The sequence below is a fragment of the Notolepis coatsorum genome (genome assembly GCF_963971535.1).
Source record: "Notolepis coatsorum genome assembly, chromosome: 14".
NCBI classification, from domain to species: Eukaryota; Metazoa; Chordata; class Actinopteri; order Aulopiformes; family Paralepididae; genus Notolepis; species Notolepis coatsorum.
The window spans coordinates 111,552,989-111,566,228 of NC_140178.1; the positions used below are offsets into that span (position 1 = coordinate 111,552,989).

Genomic DNA, 13,240 nt, shown 5'->3' on the forward strand with positions numbered 1-13,240 from the left:
AACGCCTAACCCTGTGGCACCCGGGCCACAAACCCCCCCCCCCCCCCCCCGAAAAAAGCACAAGTCCCTCAGGGTACCAGAACAGCAGATCTGCGTCCCCGGCAGACAACGGGTTAACTGACCTGGACCAGCACGACCAGAACCAGTCCCGTGCCCTAACCACGCCGACATGCCCACTCCAGGAGAGGGGGTAGGTATGCGTGTCGATCTAAAACATGAAAAGAGGGCGCCACGCAGACGGTCCCATTTGTACCGCGCTCAGTGGCCCACCCCAAGGGCGTGAGACCCCTCTACCTATGTTCTGATCTATTCCGTTAACATCCCCCAGATATGAACGAGAATCCATCGAGACCCAGTAACAGGCGCTCGGAAGAGGAAAAAATCCCCCATCCCAGTTGCCCTATAAAAACGCTGTTTTAATAACGAGCAACCAAGGCGTACTAGCCTCCTGCATGATTCCTATCAGAAAACACCCGAGCCAGCACTATGTACGCGTCGAGACCCAAACACATCAATGGACAGTCTAACCAGACACCAGACATTGGTCCTTCAAGTCGCCTGGGAGAATGACAAGAAGTTGTCGTGCTTCATATTCTTCACTCTTTTTATTAAAAAGAAAGAAACACCGACTGACATGAATCCCACGTGACGCGGCAGAGGGTAAAAATAGTTTACATTCTTACATCCCGCCACCCTCACCACAGAGAGGAGACGGGAATCCTCAGAGAGACTTCTCACGTGAGCCATAGATTGAAAAGTCACGGTAACATTGAGTCATGTGACCAACAGACTCAAGTCACACGTATATCGAGCGTAGTAGAACAGTAAGTTCCTACGCTCTGCCCCGACAACTTGACAACAACAGACCCTACATACGGGTCTGAAAAAACTCACGGAAGCCATCGTCCAATAGAAACATGCCTAGTGACGTTTGCTATGACGGGGGGAAACCCATGACTCAACCGCCTGTGATAGGTGCAGAGTCAGGGAACCCCCCCCCCCCCCCCCGTGCCAAGCTGCCTAACAGCTTGGCCCTGACCGAATGAAAAGAGAGTCCCAGAAACCCCCTGACCAATCAGAAGAGGGAAGGAGGGGTTTATTCGGTACCCCCTCGCAAGACCAGCCCTTGCATAAGACAACAACAAACAGCCATATGATACCTTAAGTAGCCAATATGCTAATGAACAGCGCAAAGCTAATTCAATGCACGCTAGCGACAGACACATCTGTGAACATGGTTTATAACAAGTTTAAAAATTTACACACGTATCAACTTTCTTCGCTAACAACCTCGTCAAGTGGGATATATACCAAGGCACTTCTTTATGGTGAAAGTGAAGAAGGAGGCGAGTAGGTGACCACACACCTGCTTATGAAGGTAAGCGGATAGGGGTGTGGCCAGACGGATGTCGGTATGTAAAGGTACATTGTGGAGTTTTTTATTCAGTGCTGTGCACGAAGTGAGGTTAGTGCAGACTGACGCTGAGCGGAAACCAGTATGAAATAGAACAATCTGTATTGTCACAGTGAAAGGGTTAACCATTCGGTAGTGTGACGGTGAAAGGGTTAACATGCTGTATTGTCGCAGTGAAAGGGTTAACCATGTGTCAGTGAAAGGGTTAATGTCCCGTGTCTCTCGTCTTCTCTCCAGCCGTCTGGATGACACATACGGTATTTCTGGATGACACAATGGTCAAATTTGAGATCTGGGACACTGCTGGCCAGGAGCGGTTCCACAGCCTGGTGGCCATGTACTATAGAGGAGCCCAGGCCGCCATCGTGGTCTACGACATCACCAACACAGTGAGTCACATGGTCTATGACATCACCAACACAGTGAGTCACATGGTCTATGACATCACCAACATAGTGTGAGTCACATGGTCCCAGACGGACTCCCATCAGCCCGGAAGGCGTCTATGCCTTCTACAACGCTGTTCGGTTTCCAGGTTCCTCTGATTGGCCACTAAGCCCACGTGACCCTACGCTAGCACCAATAAACCAATACAAAATAAAAAATCGCTACTTTACATCAGGGTGAACGCTGTTACGCTGCCACCACCCACTTCAATGACAGAACTCTCATATTTGCGAATGCATAAACTATTATCTTAAATTATGGCTATGTGTCTAATATGGCCGTCGCTTATCAATGACTTGTTTTGTTTACATCAGGGTGAACGCTGTTGTGCGCCACCACCCACTTCAATGACAGAGCTCTCATATTTGCGAATGCATAAACGATATCTTAAATTATGGCTATGTGTCTAATATGGCCGTCGCTTATCAATTGACAGAGCTCTCATATTTGCGAATGCAACAGCATTCACCCTGATGTCAACAAAACAAGTCATTGATAAGCAACGGCCATATTAGACACATAGCCATAATTTAAGATATAGTTTATGCATTCGCAAATATGAGAGCTCTGTCATTGAAGTGGGTGGTGGCAGCGTAACAGCGTTCACCCTGATGTAAAGTAGCGATTTTTTATTGGTTTGTCATGACAAACCAATTACATAATCCAACATACAGTATGTGTAAAGAAACAACATATTCCAGTTAACGGTATATTTTTTTAATGATTCATTACGGTATAAATTAGGTTAACTGGAGCTGCGTATTGCTGGCTCTCATATTTGCGAATGCAACAGCGTTCACCCTGATGTAAACAAAACAAGTCATTGATAAGCGACGGCCATATTAGACACATAGCCATAATTTAAGATATAGTTTATGCATTCGCAAATATGAGAGCTCTGTCATTGAAGGCGCTTGTCGCGGCTCATGCGCATGCGCAGGCTTACACGATAACTGGCGGCGATAAGGGGGGCGTGCTAGCGTAGGGTCACGTGGGCTTAGTGGCCAATCAGAGGAACCCGGAAACCGAACAGCGTTGTAGAAGGCATAGACGCGCCCGGGAGTTGACCCTTGGCTCACAAGCCTGGGTTGATCATTACTTAATATTGCAGACAACCAGAGACCTTTTGTTCCTGTAACTGTAAAAGTCATATAGATGATTTAAAGTTTAAACGCGTATAATTCTTTATTGCCTGTATTTATGGTAACGATGGGGCATACAGACCCTCAGCTGCACCTTTGTTTACACTATTAATTTTTCTCACATTTTTATATTCAGATCCAATTTGATTGCCTATATGTATGTCTTTCTATTATTACCTGTACATTCCCTCCCCCATGCTGCTATGATGCAGAATTCATAAAAGTAATCAATAAAGGAATATCTTATCTTATGATGAGATATTCCTTAGGGGGTAGGGCAGGTACAGGTATGGGCAGGGTAATAGTAGAAAGACATAAATATAGGCAAAACAATCCGATCTGAATATAAAAATAATAATAAACCGAAAGTAAACCGTGTAAGCAAAGGTGCAGGTGAGGGTCTGTATGCCCCATCAGTTATATTGTACACATTAAATATAGGCAATACTAATTAGAATCTGAATATATACTAATGAGTAAAAATAATATTGTATACATAAGGTACCCTAACTCGCATCAGATACATTGTAGTCTGTGCAGGTTAGGTGGTAAGAGGTTAGAGGTAATCATAATATTGTTTTATCATAATGTTTTATTATTATGCTTGTTGTGTGTCTATATATATATATATATATTAGTGCTGTCAGGCGATTAAAAAAATGTATCTAATTAATTACAGGATTTGTAATTAATTAATCTAATTAATCGCATTTTAATCGCATAACCATTTTATGCCTGATATTCTATATTATATAATCATATTTCAAATTGCATGTGTCCGGATGGCAGAATTCAGTACTGTATCTACAAAACCTTCTGTTTAATCATCTTCCATCTATTAATTTGCTTAGATTTTTCAGGTCTGGTCAATTTGAGCATAGTGTTATTCACAGTCAAAGATAAAAAAAAAAATTAATTGATATTCTCATTTGGTTCATTACAATTTACTCAAGCCTAGTAACATACACAGTATTTCTGACACTGGGAATACATTCCCTGAGATCCATAGATGTCCCTAGAATCAGATACCTAGAACATGCAAATGGACCATATAATAAAAAAGTCTGTAAATGTGTATTCTATGTTCGTATGGAATTAATTAGATAAAAAAAGAAATGTTATTAAAAAAAAAAAAAATTTGTAATTAAATTTGAGTTAATTTTCATAATGCGATAATTTGCTGTGTAATTCATTAATCTAATTAACGCGATTACAATATTTAATCTGATTCATCTCATGATTGTCCATAGTTAACTCACGATTAATCACAAATTAATCGCATCTTTATTTTATTAATTTTTGTATCTACCTTAAACTGATATTTTTCAAGTTCCAAGTTTTAATACTCTTATCAACATGAGTCAACAAATGCTTGCTTTATGCAGCCATTTAACACAAAAGGATGACCCTCATGCATTGCAAATTTGCATCAAATTTAAAACAGTGATGCACAAAATAACTTAAAGGAAAATAATAATTTAAAACAATGAATAAAGTGTGCATGAAATAATAGGGGAAAGAAAACGGGCTAAGTAATCACACCCCCCCCCCCCCTTCTCTCTCACACACACTCTCCCAGCTCTCTTTCTCTCTTGCCCCTTCAAATCAAATCAAATTTATTTGTAAGGCCCGACAACACATGTTAATGTCCCCATGGGCCGGACACATCTTATTTAAACAAGTCAAGAAGAAACATCAAAATAAGTCAAGAAACAAAACAAGAACACCATAAGGTCCAACCAATTTAAAATAAATCCAAAATAAATGAATGCAATGCAAACACTCCCAGACATACCCCACGCGAAGGTAATGGAAAAACTCACTAAAACCTAGCAATAGGAAAAAATGCACCACAGGCAATGTGGAGGAGAGAAACCTTAGAAGGGCCAATTCAAGGGGGGATCTCCCTTGTTAGATGTCGGTGATAGTAGTGTTGCAGACGGACAGTTGGTAAGCATGCACTCATGTGTGTAGTGAAACACAGATGAGTGCATGCAATAGCAACTGAACATTTAGAAACATTTAAGATAGAGCTGATAGCGGATCTATTTGAGGCACAGGGGCGGCGCAAAGAGGGTCGCGTCCTCCCTGTCTTAATCACGGGACGTTCAACACTCCGGTCATAACTCCGAGACAGCTGGAGACAGGGGGACAGGGGGCGGCGCAGAGAGGGTCGCAACCTCCTCGTCATCATCGCGGGACGTCCAGCACACCGGTCATCACTACGAGACAGCCGGAGACAGGGAGACAGGAGGGCACGCAGAGAGGGTCGCATCCTCCCGGTCTTCATCACGGGACGTCCGACACTCCGGTCATCACTCCGGGACAGCAACTCACAGGGAGACAGGGAGACGGGACAGGCATTAGACAGCTTGCGTGATTGTAATGGGCGGACATAGCAATAGATACGTGGTGGTAAGTGGTAAGCATATATGTGAATAGAATAGATGTATGAAGTAAGCATATTAAGTGAATAGAATAGAAGTACTTAACCCAGCAATGAAACCACGTTGACAGACCACAAACCACGTTGACAGACCACGGACAGAAGACGGTAAGAAGCTGATCCATGGCCTCGGTGGTGCACGTAGAACAGTCACTGCAATCTTCCTCACCTGTCTCACCCCCCATCTCTCTCTATCCCTCACACACACAGACTTCAGAAACAAACATAGTATCAATGAGAGCATCAATAATACACCTGAGTGAAGTCTAGTAAAAAAAAAAAAAAAGTAAAAAAATAAAGAATTCTTAAAAGTTAATCGTGAGTTAAAGAAAATAGTGGTGTTAATAGAATTGGGCGTTAACGCGTTAATAACACGTTAACTTTGACAGCCTTAATATATATATATATTAGTGCTGTCAATAGATTAAAAAAAAAAGTAACAAATTTATCTCACAATTTTCTGTAATTAATCTAGATTAAAAATCGCATTTTTTCTACTTAAGACCGAAGCTTATAACAGATATTTACTTGAGTAAAATCATGGAATTAATGTAGAATCAACACAAAAAGTATATTTATTTTAATAGCTTTCTTTGAATACAGTTTCTCTCTTGTGAAATACAAATGTTCAACAAAACCATCAACATTGACTCAGCTAGACCTCTTTCTTCTATCCGTGGCGCTAACGGAAATAAAAACAACCCAGGCCTATGTTAAAGTGCAGATTGGCTTAGAGGACGATAATGTCTTGTATATCAGTAATATAAATCATATTAACAACAAAAATTTGTTCCATCTTCATGTCAGATGATTTTCAAAAAGGTGCATGAGTCAATGCAAAAAAAGAACAAGCTAAGATACTGCTGAAAGTTCAGAACGTTGAACATTTTTCACTCCATAGATTAATCTACGGTAGATACTTTTTTTTTAATGCTTTAAATAATTTAAATTAATCTCAAGTTAAAGCATTAACTTTGACAGCCCTAATATATATATATTTATTTATCTTTCTCTCAGGATACATTCACACGTGCAAAGAACTGGGTGAAGGAGCTCCAGCGACAAGCCAGCCCCAACATTGTGATCGCACTGGCGGGAAACAAAGCAGATCTGGCCAACACGAGAGCTGTAGACTTCCAGGTACCAAGGAGTTGTACCACTGTACCTTATTCTGACATCTGATTGGACCATTTTCACAGGCAGAGGGGGCAGGGGGGTAATAATAATAATAATAATTTATAAAGCGCTTTTCAAGAACCCAAAGATGCTGACAATGAGCAAAACAAATGAACAGAGAAACAAAGAACCACAGGGAATAAGCAACAGTATGAATACGCAGGACATACAACCACGGGTAACAAATACAGAGTCCAGTAGGGGAACAGTCAGGGAAGTAAGGAAGCCGAGGGGGGGGGGGGGGGGGGGCAGGTGAGGGAGAGAAAGTAGGGAAGGGGAGGTGGTAGGTTGGAGTCACGCGAAATAACGTTATACGCGAATCTGGTAGTACATTTCCAATCAGAGAGGGGCGTCTCTACAATTCGTAGCCGCATTTCTGCAGACCCCTCTCTGATTGGTTGAGCTCCATTTCTGCAGACCCCTCTCTGATTGGTTGAGCGAAGCCCCTCTCTGATTGGAAATGTACTACCAGATTCGCGTATAACGTTATTTCGCGTGACTTCGCGGTTTATTCATAACGTTATGCACATTTCACAACACAGCCAGCTGTCATAAACTGTACATTGTAACGTTGTTATTTCGCGGCCTGCCCATTTGATGTTCCCAAATCATATTCAGAAAGTATCACAGAGACTTCTATTGACCAAGGAATTGGTTATTATTAGTAAGACACAACATTTCCGTAGCAGTTGACCACCAGACTCTTTCTCTTAACCTGTTCCACCCCAGGTGAAATCTGCATAAAATGTATATCTAGGTAAATGGAATATTGCTCCACTTCTACAAGGGCTATTTGCATATTCTTGGTATCTAGGAACATCTATGGACCTCAATGAATGTATTCTCAGTGTCAGAAATATTGTGTCTATTACTAGGCTTGCTTAAATTCTGATGAAACAAAGGAAAATATGAATTATGATTTTTCTTTTCATCTTTGACAGTGAATAAAACCATGATAATAATGACCAAACTTAAAAAACTGCCACTGAGCTCATTCAGTACCCTCTTGAGATCATGTGTACAAAAGATCTAAGGAAATTAATAAAGGGAAGATGATCAAATTGAAGGTTTTGTATATACAGTACTGAATTCTCCCATCCGGACCAATGCAATTTGAAATATTATTATAAAATATAGAATATATGCTTATACATTACCTTATTATAGCCAATTCGCACATTTATATATATATATACATATAGTATCTTTCAAATGGCCGAGTTCAATTTGGATATAGTATCACCAGGCGTGCATAATAACATATACAGATATTTAATGTAATCGACTGTACTTTTTTATTTCTCCCACAGTGTAACCATTTTGTAACTAATTTCAGATCTAATTATTTCTACATGATTACAATAGTGTGGAGAAACTGACTGCGTTTCAATATTTGTCAAAAACGTTACCTTTTGTAGCTTATTATCGCGAATCATAACAATTATTGATATGATTCATTCAGAACGCTGAACTTTGAAACACCATAGCGGACCACAGGAAGTGTAGATTGGAGAAATTCCGACGCTGGCAGATAGCTGGCGAGGTCCTCTTCAGAATGGCCGCAAAAAGATTCCAATTCCGATCGTTCAACATTTTCATTTCCGCTTCCGGGTCAAAAACGCGAGTGAAAAATAAAAACTTAAAATGATATAAACTCACTTTTAACCTATTGCTAAACTATTGCCAACCTAACGTTTTACATTCTACATGTATTTGTGAGATAGTAGTGATAATAATACTTGAAAACGTTTGATTTTAAAAACGTTAATTTATTGCATCACAAAAATATTAATATATGATAATAATGTCAAAAAGGGGTCGGTACCGTCCCCGTGGGGTGGAACAGGTGGCATTAACTGGGTTAATTAATATAAATGTTATATTGTAACTGTCTAGTTACACATTGGTTCCGAAACATGTATGTTCCAGGCTGCAATTAAAACTTTGAATCTGAGAGAGCTCTGGTCAGCGAAGCCGGCGAGCGATTATTATTGGTTTTTAATGACAAACCAATTACATAATCCTATCCAACATATGTGTAAAGGCACACACAACATATTCCAGTTAACGGTATATTTTTTTAATGATTCGTTATGGCGTAATCAATACTTCCATGCGTATAAATTGTGTTCGCGACCTCCATGTTTTGGGGCTATTCATCAGAAAACTCGGATCCGGGATTCGGCTCCCATCCATCGGGCAACAACTGGGGGTTTTCAGCCTCTCTCTCTGGAGCTTAACAGAGTTTCGACTACTGGCTAGAGGAGCTTGTCGCGGCTCATGCGCATGCGCGCGCTCGGCCAATCAGAGAGGGGTCTGCAGAAATGCGGCTACGAATTGTAGAGACGCCTCCCCCCTCCCTCTCCCCCCTCTGGTTTGCGTACACACTGCAGTCTTGGTTCGCTCCCAGCCAGGCACAATTGAGGAAAGCAACTCTCTATACTCTATAGTTTATATATTTCTGAATTAACCAAAACGGTTACACAGGACATTTTCGCTGTACCTCGGGAAGTAATGTACCAGCTAAACCTACACGATGGGTTAGTTACACAGGCGGGATTTTGGATACTTTTCCTACACTAAAAACATTATGGCCATGCCGCACGTGCTAACCACATAGATTACAGACAGATAGACAAAACATATAACGAACAGCGTAAAAGATAATACCGGTATGCATATATACTTGATCGCTATAGTCCCGCTGAACACAACTAGTCACAACGTCGGGCTCCCTTGCTTTGGATGGGCTAACCGGCCACATTACTGTGGGTAATAAACAACGGAGGGATCACTGATTGGTTTTGGCCGATTATGTTGTCCACTGCATCAAACCACGGAAAATATATTGAAGCCTCATCTTCTTCACTTTTAGCTCGACATTGTTGACTGATCTGTTGTACCCATGGATGCACATTTTCTAATAACAGCATTATTAGACATGCCAATCCAAGTGCTGGTCGCGCTGGAGAAAAAGCCAAATTGGATGTTGCGTCTTTTACATGTTATTTGTTATTCTAATCCAATCCAATCCACTTTATTTATAAAGCACATTTAAAACAACAAAGTTGACAAGTGCTGTACAAGTCCACAACATAAGATGAAACATAAAACATAACAAATTGAATAAAAGCACACAATAAAAACAGTACAATGTGTAACATAAAAAGGCAGGTCTCTCAAAAACGGTTTAAAAACCAAAAGCCAGTAAATGTGTTTTGAGGCGTGATTTAAACACCTGCAGAGTGGGGGCCTGCCTAATATGCAGTGGCAGCTCATTCCAGAGCTTTGGCGCTGCCACTGCAAAAGCACGTCCCCCCCTAAGCTTCAGCCTGGAGTTTGGAACGGCCAAGAGGAGCAGGTCAGAGGACCTGAGGGACCTTGGGGGAACATAGGGTTCCAGCAGGTCCGAGAAGTAACCCGGTTCAAACATTTAAAAGCAAACAGTAAAACCTTAAAATCAATTCTAAAACGCACAGGAAGCCAGTGGAGGGCAGCCAGCACAGGGGAAATGTGCTCCCGCTTTCGTGTTCCCGTCAGCAGATGGGCAGCGGCATTCTGCACCAACTGCAAACGAGAGAGGGATCTCTAAGTGTCTAAGATGCTAATTCATCTGTATCTGGATAACCAATGATCGGATTTTGTCGAGGCAGGTAGCGTTATTTCGGAGAAATTTATATCTAGTCTGGTGTAGTTTTCATCCACGAAAAATGGAGGCTCTAATTATTATTATTTATAGAGACTCTCTAGCAATAATAATTATTACAGCCTCTATTTTTAGTCTACACCAGTAGCGGCCGCTGGGTACTTCGCCACTAGGGGCGCTATACCAAATATTTTGTACAGTACAGTACAGTACCACGCAACACTCATGGCAAGACGTGAGCGATTCGACACGCTCACTGCAATGAATCGGCTCTTATGAACGAGTCGCTCAGCTGTTACTACAACAACACACAACCAGTCAAATAAAGTATAGTCTAGACTCTAATTCACAACTTGAAACACAATATATAAATAGAAAAGTTAGAAACAAAACTCGCCCGTCTACAAACACAGGCAGATCTCTCCCTCTCTCCTTCTCTCTCTCACACACAGCGCGACGTGGAATCGATTCGTTACACAATCAGACCTATTATATACCAAGAATAACTTCAGTATGAGTACAGGGCTGTACACATATTTTGCATATTGTTAAACGAGCCAAGGCTAGCTATTAAACTATCGATATGAATCGAAAATCTGGGACCCTGATGTAAACAAGACAAACGTTAGCTCCCAGAACGATAGCCAGTTAGCCCGCACCAGCCTAGTACTAACGTTAGCTGCCAGAACGATAGCCAGTTAGCCCGCACCAGCCTAGTACTAGTACTAACGTTAGCTCCCAGAACGATAGCCAGTTAGCCCGCACCAGCCTAGTACTAGTACGAACGTTAGAGAGAGAGAGAGAGAGAGACTCACTGTTTAGTTGAAACGTCCAGGTCCAGGGCAGGAGAGCTTGATATCCGCCATATAGCTTGTTAGCCAAGTGTTAGCTCAGCTGAGCTCGTCGACGTTAGCACAACACTCAACAAGTACATTCCTTTGTCCATTTCCGCTCGAACAGACTGCAAACTACCTGGCGTTCTATCGCCATGCTCTAAGACAAACTCTAACCTTAACCAACTTTGAAAGAGTGCCTAAGCTTAACAGTCTAATGAAAGAACTTGCAGTCACGGCACGGCACGCTCTAAGACAAACAACAGTCCTAGTACCAGGAACCAAGCGAGAAGCTAGAATTGGAACATTAGAAATTGGATTCGGCCAATCAGAGATCGTCTCTGTGAAATTCTGCCATGGAAAAAAATACTGGCGTCGGCCAATCAGAGAGCGTCTCCGCGAAATGCGGCTATGGAAATTCTCACGGAAGTTCACGCTGCTTTCTAGACCGCTTCAAATCGCGCTCGGATTCCAACATAATAGTCATATTTCAACGCACAACGCCGTATGCACTGATTGGCTGTGACGGAGACAGCGATCAAACTGTGACGCGCACTCAGAGCGCTATCGCGTATAGCCCGGGCCGAGAAATACAAAAAAAAGAAAAAAAAAAAACGTGATGTCACTTCCTGCTCTGGAAAACGATGTTTTTTTTAATTTAGATAATAACGTTATATTGTGCATTGGAAATACAAACATACTTAAAATGAGTAAATATTATTAATTTTAAACATGTTTATATTATTTATAGGGCTATAAAACACAAAAACGAAAAAGTTTTATTGTCTTCTTCTCTGATTTAACAGCAGCTGGCCAGCAGGTGGGTCGGCGCCCTAGCGCCCCTAGTGGTAGAGCCGCCACTGGTCTACACCAGACTATAGATATACATTCTCCCCAAATAACGCTATACCTGCCTCGACAAAATCCGTGCATTGGTTATCCAGATACATGAGTTATCATCTCAGAATAAGTGGCTTTGTATGGGTTTTAGCTTATCTTTTACAGCTTACGTTTTGGGCAATTATTAGAGGCTCCATTTTTCGTGGCAGAAAAATACATCAGTCTATAGCAGGGGTCAGCAACCTTTTTGACATGGAGTGCCTGTTTGAAATATAGTTGTAACTAGTGTGCCTCAACAATATTCCATGCATCGTAAATTATTTTTCTCATAATCAGGATAATTTTTACATTATTACATCATTATTGTTATTGTTATTATTAACAATATTATTATGATGGTTGTATCAACCCTAAATCTGAGTTGGGGGGGGGGGGAATGCAATGCAGACAAACAGCTGCATACAGTGCGACCATTTCACTCACATTTGCCCATTCATTTTTGGACACATCACACACCATTGGTGTGTGTACTGTACGTGTGCTGTCATAGCTCCACCTACAGGCCTAATGGAGAACACCAGGATGTGAATGGAGGGTGAATGTGAGATATATTGTGTAAATAAGTTTTGATTGATCGCAAGACTACACTGTAAAAAATAATATAATAATAAGTTACCAGAACTTAAAAATATTGAGTTCAGTTACTGTGCATTAAGGTTTTCAGTTTTCAATCCATAATAAGTTAACAGAAAAATAAGTACACAACCACATTATTTCAACCTAATAAAACTTATTGTCATTGTTTTAAGAACACAAGTTGACTTGGTAATACTCACATTTTGAGTAAAAAAATGGCTTTTAACATGTGCAATGTTCAATGAAATAGAAAAATAAATAATACAATTTGTTGATTAATCCCACTGGTCACAATGGTGACCGTAATAATGTTTTTGTTATAAGGCTCTGCAAATGTTACTGAATGATGTAGCAATGTATTTCCAGCTAAATTGAAATAATAAACAAATAAAGGGTCTCAATTAAATATGTGGTAGTAAAAAGAACCTGTAGGAGGATTTCAACAAGATAAATGCGACAACAGTGCAAAATATTTCACTATTTCAAAGCAAAAAAATATATATATAATTTTCATTTTTTTATTTTTTTTTAAGGCTGCCCCCTGTGCCTATGCAAATGCCCCCGCGTGCCTAGGATTGCCTACCCCTGGTCTATAGAAATAAATGCATTCGAACAAGAAACCAATGTATAGACATAGCAATGGCAAAAAAATTGCCAGGC

At 40.9% G+C, this 13,240-nt stretch overlaps 1 protein-coding gene across 1 annotated transcript in view; it reads left to right on the top strand.

Moving 5' to 3' along the window:
- Positions 1–13,240, top strand: part of LOC311240065 (ras-related protein Rab-5C-like) — a gene marked incomplete at its 5' end in the record, with an annotated part of 57,417 nt that overhangs the window by 18,745 nt on the left and 25,432 nt on the right. Inside the window, 2 exons of the mRNA XM_084328580.1 lie at positions 1,652–1,803; positions 6,467–6,589. Coding sequence (XP_084184706.1) covers positions 1,652–1,803; positions 6,467–6,589 — 275 coding nt within the window. The remainder of the gene's footprint in view (positions 1–1,651; positions 1,804–6,466; positions 6,590–13,240) is intronic.